At 46.1% G+C, this 12,064-nt stretch overlaps 1 protein-coding gene and 1 long non-coding RNA gene across 3 annotated transcripts in view; both read right to left on the bottom strand.

The window, feature by feature from the left end:
- ANK3 (ankyrin 3) overlaps positions 1-3,896 on the bottom strand; it is a 335,104-nt gene extending 331,208 nt beyond the window's left edge. For both annotated transcript variants that reach the window (XM_072930929.1, XM_072930957.1), the window contains exon 1: positions 3,547-3,896. In XM_072930929.1, coding sequence (XP_072787030.1) covers positions 3,547-3,618 — 72 coding nt within the window. In that variant the 5' untranslated portion in view covers positions 3,619-3,896. The remainder of the gene's footprint in view (positions 1-3,546) is intronic.
- A 1,980-nt stretch (positions 3,897-5,876) lies between these two features.
- Positions 5,877-8,810, bottom strand: LOC140684424 (uncharacterized). Its single transcript, XR_012056674.1, has 2 exons — positions 8,593-8,810; positions 5,877-8,290 (listed from the first exon to the last, which is right to left on the bottom strand). It is a non-coding gene; the product is annotated as an uncharacterized lncRNA (long non-coding RNA).
- Positions 8,811-12,064: the final 3,254 nt, after the last annotated feature.

Raw genomic sequence — 12,064 nt, 5'->3', positions numbered from 1 at the left:
TTAGGCCTAGAGTAAAACTCCCTCAAAGAGATAATGAAACTTTGCCTGATTAAAGACTGTAAAACCATGCTTTTGTCAGAATTAATGCAACATGCCAGGTCTTATTTTGTCATACCAAGAGCCATGCCAGCAGGAGCACAAGTCCCATTGTCAACAGCTTATCACAAAACCTAATGTATACAGGAAATACTCCCACTCCAGACAACAGAGAGTGGCAAAAATAACTTTTAATAGGTAATCATCGACTGGATTAGTATGTCAATAGTTTTTACATGGTGTCAAGAGCACTGAATTTTGAGAAACAGCGTATATAAGAACAGAACTCCAAAAGTTTGGAGTGGAGGAAAAAAAAAATCAAAAAATAAGCTGATAAAAACATAGGATAAAACCAGTGTAAACAACAAGGACAGGAATTTGCCTGTATTGAACAACTGTCTAGAACTGAGACTCACATGGCCTGATCTGTATGCTACACAGAGAGGTTTTTGGGAGGATTGTTTAGGGTTTTTTTTTTTAACTGAAAAACTGCCATTTTCCCCAGAGTTTTCAATGACTGAATAACATTTGCATGTATTATTGTTTTTCAGAGCAGCTATGATCGGACTTGCAGTCTCACAGATGACACTTAAAAGCTTACTCTGTGAAATAAGCTTTCCACTTTAGCAGTAAATTATTTATTTTTATTGTTATTATTTATGTGATAACAACATGGCTCTCATATTTGAACTGCATTTGGGTTTTTTCCTCCCTATGCCCAACAACTTGACCACTGTCTCCTCTCTTTCCACAAACACCAGTTCAAAGCTAAGTGGCAAAAAGCATAAAAGTTTTTAATTTCTGAAGTTCAAAGAACTCTTCCAAGCCACAGACAATCCCAAAATTTCCAGTACGTGAAATATATCAAATAGAAACACTTCAGAGCAAAGCACAGTACTGTAGGTGACCTACAAGCATAATTAACTTCGAGGCATTGACTTTATTAGTGCCCATGGTGTCGAGGCCAAGAGCTGTCAAAACAAAAGAACTAAAACAAGAAACTAACAAAACTAACTAAAACAGAAAGTACATTCTAGTCTTCCTGTCACGTTTTAGAAACACAAGCTTTTGAACAAAACATTTTAGAAAACACTGAAGTGAAATAAAGACCAAAGGGCCACCCAAATAACCAACAGCAAAGTATTGTAGGACTATAAACATCCTTGAATAACAAATGATTTTTTTCTTATGCCATTAACAATTTTGGCTCTGCAAAGCCTGGAAACTGTCTTAGGAAAAACTGTAACTAGCTTCTTAAAAAAAAAAAAAAAAAAGAAAAAAGAAAAGAAAATATTTAGCCACACGCAATTATTCACATGATTTTGCAAATCAGTGCATTATAACAGACTAACAGACAGATCTCATTATCTCCAAAAAGAACATGAGCAATAAATTAGGATCTGGAAAAGACAGGAGAGGTGACAGTTTTTCAATAATGGAAATCCCCAACCTCATCCCCTGGCAGGCATCAAGAGAGTAACAGCATATGATAGCACAGTACCATTTGGAACAAAAATCATACAATGAGCATTAATCAACTCCCAGAGAAATGAGATTAATGGTGGCAGGAATACTTTTGTAAGGAACTCGCTAACAAACACTGACTGTGCCCAAGCACGGCCCCATTTCCAACACTGAGCACTGACAATGTCTCAAGATGTGAGCACCTCACACACCCACCACACACAGACACCCTGAAAGTTTAGAGCCTGATCTAAGAGTCTCCTGAAAGCAATGGGAAATAGGCTGCCCCTGATGGACTGAAGGGTCAGAGAACAAAGCTGAGGCTCTGCTGATCCAGAGGTTACTCCAAGCCCAAGATTGTAACACACATGATGTGGAGACTGAGAACAGTCACCTTCTTTAAGAACTCAACACTTCCAGCCCAGGCGAGGTTACAAACCTTCCAGAGAATAAAGTTTTAAGCTACCCACTTTGTGAACACGCAAGGTCGTATTTTCTCTTTTTATCCTTGAGACAATTGATGAAAGAGAGGCAAAAACACCTGGAGTTTTGACACCACAGTAAGGAGCACTGTCTCTTGTTCAGGGAACTCTCCTTCAAAACACAGGGCTCACAAAAAGAAGAGGTGCTGGGGGAACAGGGGGAACAGCATCTTGCCCAACCAGAACTTAGAGGACCTGACTGCCACAGCAGAGACTTTTTTTTTGCTGATCAGTCCTCCTGGGGTGTTAATTTACATTCCATTTCAAAGCACGAACACCACACAGATTTGAGGGAGAAATATGAGAAAACATATCAATCTGCAGTAAAACAGATAATATTCCATCTTCTGTGTCCAGTTAAGAGTTTCAAGTAGTAGCAAAAGTGGTATTAAAAGAAGGAAAGTTTAATGATTCAAAAGATACCAACTTCAGGGAAGAAAAAAAGAAAAAAAAACAAACCACAAAGAATGAAGCTTATTCAGCCTTGATTAATTATAGCTTTAATCTTGAAAGTTTTCAGTTTTAGTTTCAAGAGTTCTGGGCACATAGCCCAAAAAAAAAAAAAAAAAAAAAGGGGGGGGGGGGTGAGAGATAATTCAGTTATCACACTTTCCCAATCCTTTTTACTAAACTTACTTCTAGTGGAAGTAGTGTCATTTTGCCAGTAATAAGCCAAAATATACTCTTTCTTTGCCCTGAGAACACAAATCTTCAGAGCTAAAATGGATTTTAGCTCCCATTTGTGTTTAGCAGGAAGAGTGTGGGACTAGTGCGCTCACTCACTATACAAGGCAGCATTTGTGAGAGCAATAAACAGAGAGCGGTCACATCGAATACCTGGGGGAGACAGACCAGGGCAGCAAAGCTCCTTCACCTGACCCTGCGGAGGAGGGAAAGCCAGGGAGAAAAACAATTCCTGTGGCCGCTTGTGTCACGGTGGAGTGAAGCCTTCAGCAGCACCTTCTCCTCACCTGCCCTGCAGCAGCGCTGAAGGTGGCTGTGCCGTGTGTCCCTGCGCAGCCCCCGGGGGCCGGGATGTCATGGAATAATTTAGGTGTTTCCCTAACACCTCGCCGTCCCCTACAGCGACCCGCACACCGGGGTCGGCAGCCCGGGTAGGGATGTGGGAGCCTCCAGCCCTTACCTGGGTGGCTTTTCAGCCTCCGTCCCACAAGCACATCACTGCCTCACGTCAGAGGTGTGAAACACAAGCAAGGCAGACGCTCAAAGCACAAACAACACACCTGCGCCCCAAAACGCCGCATTCCCAGCAGAGCGGGGCACTGACATGGGGGTCGCGCGTTGTTTCGGGAGGGGTTTGGCCACCGCCGGCCCGGGCAGAGGCAGAGCGGCCATCGCGGAGGGCCGGGAAGGCGCTCCCGGCGCAGCCTCGCACCTGGGCGGGCGGGGGCACAGCGCTCCCCTCCCGGAGCCGCCGCTCGCTGCTGCTCCTCACCCCGCGCTGACCCGGAGCGCCGGCGGGAGCAGGAGGAGGAGGAGGAGGGAGGGAAAAGAAGGAAAAGAAGGGAAAGCAGAAAGAGCCGCCCGAGGGCTGCGCGCTCACCTGGTCCCTGCCGCCCCGCGCCGCGGACCGCGAGGGGAAGGAGCAGGACGAGGAGGAGGAGGAGGAGGCCATGTTGCGGCGCTGCCGGGCTGCGCTCTCACCTCGCCCGGCCGTCCCGGGCTCACCCCAGCGCCGGGCCGGCCTGCCCCGCCGCCGCCGCCCCCGCAGGTGGGGCCGGCCGCCGCCTCTCGCTCTCCTCCCGCGGCGGGCCGGGCACGGGGGGCGGGCGCGCTGCTCCGGCTCCGGCTCCGGCACCGCCGCCGCCCCGTCCCGCCCCGTGCCGTGCCTGCTGGAGGTGCCACAAGGCGGGGGCAGCGTCCCGCAGTCCGTCCCGCTGGAAAACCGGGAGAGTGGCCACTGCCGGGGGGCTCCGGAGTGCCGGGGAGCCCCCTCAGCCGCCCGGACCTGCAGCGCGGCTCACCTGGACACGGCGGCTCCGCTCCGCCCGCGCCGTGAGGGGGGAAAGCGCAGCTGAAGCTCGTTAAACAAAAGTGCAAAGCCGACCAAATCCGGGCGCTGATGAGCTCCGTCCCGCCGTTCTCGCTGCTTTTCCATCGGAGTGCCACAGGTGTGGTGCATTCGCTATAATGCAAATGCAAACCGCTCGCACACGGGAGCTGAACCTGCGGAGAATGATGAGCTGATCCTCCCTCAGAACGCGCTCGAGCCTGGGGGAGTCACCCCGATTTCCCTCCCCCAGCCCAAGGTGAGGGCTGCGCACACCTCACAGGTGAGATGCCACCGTGATCAAAACAGCAGTTAGTTCTGTTGTACTTTTTCTCGGTTTAAAAAATGTTTTAATCAATCTCATTAAAGCATGTTTTATCGCAGCACGAAATTGTGAAAGTATTGTAAAAGCAATTGAGATTACTTTAGTTTTGATTTAAATTACTTTATCCTATCATTACTTCTCACAAGGTTGTCTTGGTGCATCAACCCCTTTTCCTGTTTTAATTAGAACCTATTTGTAATGGTGAAACACAACAAATGCTGTTAAGCACTAATTTACCTAGAAATATTGCTGATAAATTTAATCCAGCTAGTTGTCCTACCGTGGGCCTTAGTGCTGTAGGTGCAATTTACGAAACACGTACCCTGCTGCATAAACTGACTATAGGTGCTTATACATCTTTAGATACTGTGTAACTAATTGCTTGTCACTCCTCTCGTGTAAACTTTTTTCTTTGTATACAGAGCCAAACAAAAATATTTAACCAAAGAACTTGGCTGTGTCTTGCATGGAGAAGGCAATTCCCCAGAATGTTTTTATCCCTCTTGTTTTGGATGTGACTCATTTCCTCAGCGCACTTGGAGAACTGGGAGCCAGAGGAGATGGGGGAAAAGGATCACAAGCTCCCTGTTGGCTAAAAGCAAGCGTGAAGCAAGGCTGCTCACATCCCCTGATGGGCAGTGGCAATCCACAGATCTGTGCCTGGGTCATACACTCATGAACCACACCATCACAGCATCCCATCTTCCATTGCTCCTTGGGAAGGACAATTAGAGAGACTTAAATGGGATTTGCAGATTGAGAAAGAAAATAACACCTTAAGGGAGAAAAAAAATAAAAAAGCTTTAGTTGAAATGAAAAGTGGTTTTTAAGTCTACTCTTACAATTGCTAGGAGGAGGAATATTTAAACAAAGTCAAGTGTGATGTGTACATGTAAATCCATATTGTGTTTCCACAGGCTTATAAACCTCATTTGTCTCATCTACACTCCCACCTGGAAGAGTACAGCTTTTTTTTTTTTTTTTTGGCAGCAGGAATGATACCTGGGGGGAAAGAAAAGTTGACTTCCTTTACTTCAGGAGAAGTTTCAGTTCAGGCTTCCCTGACAGAGGTTTGGAATTTAAATGTGCTGTTGCAGTGCATTTGATCTGATCGAGCACAGTAGTGGGTGGTTGTTATAAGATGAAAAAGTATAAACAGCTAAAACCTGAGGTAACTTGGAAAAAAGGAGTATTATGTGTTGAAATGAAACAGCCATTACAGGAAAGAGATTTTTAATGTGTCTCCAAGTGAGGAATGTTGCTGATTGAGTTACACTGCTGCTGCAGACAGGGCCTAACGTTTGTGCACAGCTTCGGGGTTTGTGCCTTGTTCCCTGGAGGGATGTGCTGCTACCCAGGGCTGGGTTTGTGCCTTGTTCTGTGGAGGGATGTGCTGCTACCCAGGGCTGGGTTTGTGCCTTGTTCTGTGGAGGGATGTGCTGCTACCCAGCTGTCATGGTTTGACACTGGCACAATGCCAGTGCCCTCTCATGAAAATGCAATTTTTCAATTGAATGCTGTGAAATGCGATCGAGAGCAGAGCAAAGCAGGCTCAAGCTTAATAACAAGGAAAAAAACTTTATTAAACTACTACCACTATGCTACTATAAAAGGGGGGGGGGGGGAAGAAGAAAGAAAACACACAATTCAAAATGAAAACCTTCTAAAGCATTTTTCTTCTCACTATCTAACTCCAACAAACCAGTGAGAGACAATTTGGACTCCAATCAGGTTTCCACTCTCCAGATAATCAACACCTAGTCTATCTGCAGGGAGAGAGGAGTCTTTCTTGTGCCACAGACCCCCCAGGAAACACAACTGCCACATTCTGTGCTTCTATGTTACCACATGGCACCGCCCGGAGAAAAAGTTTGCTAGTGGTGACCCTTTCTTTTCCATGTACAGTGTTCTCACCACCAATGCATGGATGGACAGACTGCTTTTAGGATTTTTCTTTTCAAGGATGCCCTGCCAAGAGGGGAAAAAAACAACAGTTCAGTTTTTCATTTTTGGGACCAACAGTCCCCCCCATTTTCCCCTGGGGCCGAGGATCCACGAACAGAGCTCTTCTTCTCTTCTTCCTCTCTGAAGACAGGGGGCACCACCACAAACTTCCTTAACTTTTTACTGTTTGCTCTACTTCTGTCTTTTCTCAGTTGAAGCAGGTTTCTTGGCTCACCAGCATCTTCTTAAAATACAGTTTCTCTTGGAGGAGAAGATCAGTTCAATCTGTGGCTACCAAGAAAAAGTCCAGCCAAACAGCCACTCCATTATCTCTTCCCACCTAGAATTTTTCCTTTCAACATCCCGGGTCCCAGGCTGTCTCTCTCTTTTTCTCTTTTTCAAATCAAGGAGGAGAAAGATTTCACAAAGCTTTCATTTCTCAGGAAGGGTTAAAAGTCCCAACTCCCAGAGATGGCTCGCTGCCCAGGCTCCAGCTCCCACAGGCGGCTGGGCACCTTGCGGCGCTCCCGCTCTTCTCCTTCCCCGCGGTGAACTGCTGGCAAAACCACCGCTGTTTCTTTTTTCTCTCTTGGGAGAGAGAGACTCTGGGGGGAATGGAGACATCCCAGATTTTGTCCACCCTTCCATCTGCAGGGGGCCAACCCGGGTTCCGGTCCCTCCACCCTTGGGCTTACCTCTGAAGGCTACATGGCTTCTCCCCTCCCCCACCCAGCTCGTCGCTGGGCAGGGGAGAGTCCTGCACTGACCGCTGACCGGAACCCAAGAGAGCGAGTTCCTCTGGGAATTCTGCTTTTAACCCCTCTGTGTTCTCAGAGGCGTGTCTACCTTCAATTGGTCAAAGTCCAAATTGACCTCTTCCTTCCGGAAAAAATTCTTTTTCCGTGTCAAACCACGACACTCCACCCTTCGCCTCTGAGAACACAGAATACAAAAATCATTACCAAAATTACATTCAACACACTTCTACATAAAACAGCATCATACACTAAAACCTCTACCCCAATTCACCTTTCCACTCAACACATGCTTTGCTCTTAATCCTCTTTGATCCCATCTCACAGTTTTCATTTTATCACCATCTTATCTTTTAATCGCTTGCCCGCATTCTCCACCAAAAATGTCATGGTTTGACACTGGCACAATGCCAGTGCCCTCCCATGAAAATGCAATCTCTCAACTGAATGCTGTGAAATGCGATCGAGAGCAGAGCAAAGCAGGCTCAAGCTTAATAACAAGGAAAAAAACTTTATTAAACTACTACCACTATGCTACTATAAAAGGGGGGGGGGGGGGAAGAAGAAAGAAAACACACAATTCAAAATGAAAACCTTCCAAAGCATTCCTCTTCTCACCACCCAACTCCAACAAACCACAGTGAGAGACAATCTGGACCCCAATCAGGTTTCCACCCTCCAGATAATCAACACCCAGTCTATCTGCAGGGAGAGAGGAGTCTTTCTTGTGCCACAGACCCCCCAGGAAACACAACTGCCACATCCTGTGCTTCCATGTCACCACATGGCACCGCCCGGAGAAAAAGTTTGCTAGTGGTGACCCTCTCCTTTCCATGCACAGTGTTCTCACCACCAATGCATGGATGGACAGACTGCTTTTAGGATTTTTCCTTTCAAGGATGCCCTGCCAAGAGGGGAAAAAAACAACAGTTCAGTTTTTCATTTTTGGGACCAACAGTCCCCCCCATTTTCCCCTGGGGCCGAGGATCCACGAACAGAGCTCTTCTTCTCTTCTTCCTCTCTGAAGACAGGGGGCACCACCACAAACTTCCTTAACTTTTCACTGTTCGCTCCACTTCTGTCTTTTCTCAGCTGAAGCAGGTTTCTTGGCTCACCAGCATCTTCCTAAAATACAGTTTCTCTTGGAGGAGAAGATCAGTTCAATCTGTGGCTACCAAGAAAAAGTCCAGCCAAACAGCCACTCCATCATCTCCTCCCACCTAGAATTTCTCCTTTCAACATCCCGGGTCCCAGGCTGTCTCTCTCTTCTTCCCTTTTTCAAATCAAGGAGGAGAAAGATTTCACAAAGCTTTCATTTCTCAGGAAGGGTTAAAAGTCCCAACTCCCAGAGATGGCTCGCTGCCCAGGCTCCAGCTCCCACAGGCGGCTGGGCACCTTGCGGCGCCCCCGCTCTTCTCCTTCCCCGCGGTGAACTGCTGGCAAAACCACCGCTGTCTCTTTTTTCTCTCTTGGGAGAGAGAGACTCTGGGGGGAATGGAGACATCCCAGATTTTGTCCACCCTTCCATCTGCAGGGGGCCAACCCGGGTTCCGGTCCCTCCACCCTTGGGCTTACCTCTGAAGGCCACATGGCTTCTCCCCTCCCCCACCCAGCTCGTCGCTGGGCAGGGGAGAGTCCTGCACTGACCGCTGACCGGAACCCAAGAGAGCGAGTTCCTCTGGGAATTCTGCTTTTAACCCCTCTGTGTTCTCAGAGGCGTGTCCACCTTCAATTGGTCAAAGTCCAAATTGACCTCTTCCTTCCGGAAAAAATTCTTTTTCCGTGTCAAACCACGACACCAGCCCTCCACACCTATCTCAAAACCAGCCCCCTCCAGCCAGCAGGCACTGTTTGCCTTCACATCCAGGCTGAGGGAGCTCCAAGTGTGATCTCAGCTGCACCTCCCCTGCTCTCAGGCACCCAGACAGAAGTTTAAAAGCAGTTTATTGGGTTCTACCATTTTAATTCTTGAATTGTAAGCTAAGTGAAATGCAAAAACTAAAATCAGGAACCAGCCATGGGAGTTTTGTCAAAGATTTTGGTAGAGCCTGCTCCAAAGGAAAAAAAAAAAAAAAAAAACAAAAACCAACTTTTTTTTCCCTCTGCCCCAGGTTTAATACATATATGCTGTTCACCTTTCTCATTTAATTACAATTATTACAATAAAATCCAGGTTGGACATCTATAGGTATTTCTCTAAAGGTTTTTATGAAACCAGCTGTGTGTCCCCTGATGAAGGAAGAACCACAGTGACAGTGGAGCATTCCCTACTGTGGGAAAGGAGTTTGGCAAAGCAGAGCTGGGAGAAGATTTCAGCCCCTGGAAGCCACTCCCAATAGGCTCAGCAGGGACTCTCTGCACCCCTTTGCTCCCTCCCACAGGGTTCTCACACTCTCCCCTCACTTCTCTTTGTGTGCTGCAATGTTCATTGTAAAACTTTGCTTGATTTTCAGCTAAGTTTTCCTCCAGGAAGTTACAAACCCATGAATAATCAGTGACCATGAATAACCAGTTCTTCTATCTACAATACCTATTTATTTTAAATGAAGGGATGGTTTATGATATTTTCATTATTGCAATCATATCAATATTTGGTATTTTCAGGTAAAGTGATTTAGTGCATGTTACAAAAAACAACCTTTAAAATAATTTTAACCTAAATTCAAGTACTTTAAGTGCATTTAAAATATTTATATTAATGCTGTAAGGAGATACTGACAATTTAATTATTTTTTCTAAGCAGCTTCCATCCTTTTGTTTTATTTTTAAACAGTTCTCAGAACCTTTTTGTTTTCTGGCATCCTATCAAAATGCTAATGCAGAAGGAGAGCAGCAGAGAAGTTCTCCATGTTTCATGATAGTAGGAACTGTCCTGCATAACAAGAGATTTAACAGGTTAAATGTATCATCTGAGATATGCATTGGAGGTACTATTCTTCTCATATTACCTTGCATTCCTAAGTGGTACATCTCTCCTACTATATTTTTGCATTTGTCATCCTAAAATAATCCTTGAGTTTAAATAAATGTTAAAAGAAGCCAATCAATGTTTGCACTTATCTGCTTTCAAGCACAGTGAACACAACCTATTTTAGATACTCTCATTAGTATTCACAAACCAGTTGACCTTTTTAATCCCATCATTATGTAAAAGACAGAAAACACTTTTTCTCTTCCTTACAGTGAAGTTATTGCTGAGGAGAATATAATTAATATACGGAAGACAAGATGATATTGACTCTTGCAGCTGCCCTCTGCTCAGCAGAGAAGGAGTTGTTCAGAGCATTACACTGGGCTCTCAGCCGTGAATACAGCTGTAATGCCATAATCCCAGCTCGGCATTGTCGGCCTGATCCCGTGTGCCTCGCACAAACAGCGCTGCACTTTGGGCAAAGGGTAGTCTGGGATGCCAAAGAGGTTTTAATATAAGTGCCCCTTTGTCATTTATATAAATAAAATGTAATTAACATGGTGGTGTCAAGATTCTTTTGCTGTTTGCCTTGGAGTTTTTCCTCAACTCTGCATTTCACCGTGTTTTGCTGTGAAGGGGAGCAGCAGTCCTAGGGATTCCCACATGCATCCGTGACTCAGTTTTCAGCAGGCTCATTGCTGCTGCTCCTTCAAGCAGAACAGTAAATCCCTTCAAACACAGGAGTCCCTGCAAATGTACTTGTACCGCTTGTCTCAAGCAGCATCATTAGCTCCTGCCATGTCCAAAGCAATGATCAACCGAGATAAGCACTACACAGACAACAAGAGGGAGGAAAACACAAGGTAAGTGTCAGACAGATGTTTGACAAATTAATGCCGTGTCGACTCTATACTTACATGCATTTGGCTCCTAAGCAAGGCAGCTCTAAAGGGCCAGAGGCAGAGAGCAAGGAAGCCTCTGCTGCTGCTGGAGGAAACCAGCATACACAACTGCACCCTCCACTGCTCTGAGGGGTTGGCATGGCCACCAGCACACCCAACACCGAGACCACAGCAAAACAATGTCCCTGAGCTGCTTACCTGATGAAGCCAGCACAGCCTGGGCCCTGAGGCTGGCACAAAGGCAGGGGCAGTGATTTCGGGTCTGAGTGCAACGGCTGTCAGAGGGATCTCAAAGCCATCCACCTTCCAGAACTTTCCTAAAGGTCTCAGAAAAGGCTAAACTTGTCACCCTAGGTGCTGACCAAAGGGATAACCAATGGCCTCAAACAGATCACAGTGCTGTGTGCAGCTGGCTCATGGAGAAGTCATGTGAAACAAGTGGGTTCCCTCACAAGAGAGAGCTGCTCTTTAACCAGCTTTCCTTCTGGTGCTTCCTGGTCTTTCCCACTCAGAGCCCATGACACAATGGGATGTATGGAAAAAGACATATTCTCAAAGAGTTTGAAAATTCAGCGAGCACTCTGAGAATGAAGAGTTAGTGTCCAGCTGGAAGGACACTAAGAAATTTATATTTCTAAAAAATAAGCTAAGAAATTCTTGTGTATATTTAAACTAAAGCTAGAAAAAAAGACCTCGCTTTCAAGAAAATTCAGATCAGTGTATTCAGTACTTTCAGACACAGTATATTTTATATAAAATCTCTCTATATTTTCATATAACTTATAATAATTTATAGTACTGTATGATTATTATACCACCAACAACCCCTGTAAATAACTAGGGTTACCATATGTCTGGGACTTCTGAGAAATGTTTTCTCTTCCTCTAAAGGGAAAGTTGGACTTTGGCAACCTACCTAACGTCCCTAGGCAAGGACTGGTCCAGCAGCAGTAGCTCAGCCCTGTGCTGGCAATAGAAAACAACTCCCCAGAGGTGCAGAGCCAGGCCTGAGGGATGTGTCCTACACTCTGAGATCTGCAGCTGATCCATGGGAATTGCTGTGCCCACACTGCCCTGGCTGCTTTGGACTTGTTACACACACAGGGTAGAAATCTTCTGTCACTGTGCGGGGCAGAGCACATCAGGTTTTTTCCTATGAATTGCACAAGCCATGTTCCCGTATGGAATTTCCCAGATATACAAAAGCCTTGTTCTAAGCAGGTAAATCCCCAGC

Source organism: Taeniopygia guttata, chromosome 6 (assembly GCF_048771995.1).
Source record: "Taeniopygia guttata chromosome 6, bTaeGut7.mat, whole genome shotgun sequence".
Taxonomy (NCBI): domain Eukaryota; kingdom Metazoa; phylum Chordata; class Aves; order Passeriformes; family Estrildidae; genus Taeniopygia; species Taeniopygia guttata.
Note: the sequence above shows the minus strand (reverse complement) of the source record. Positions and strands in the feature narration are given on the sequence as shown.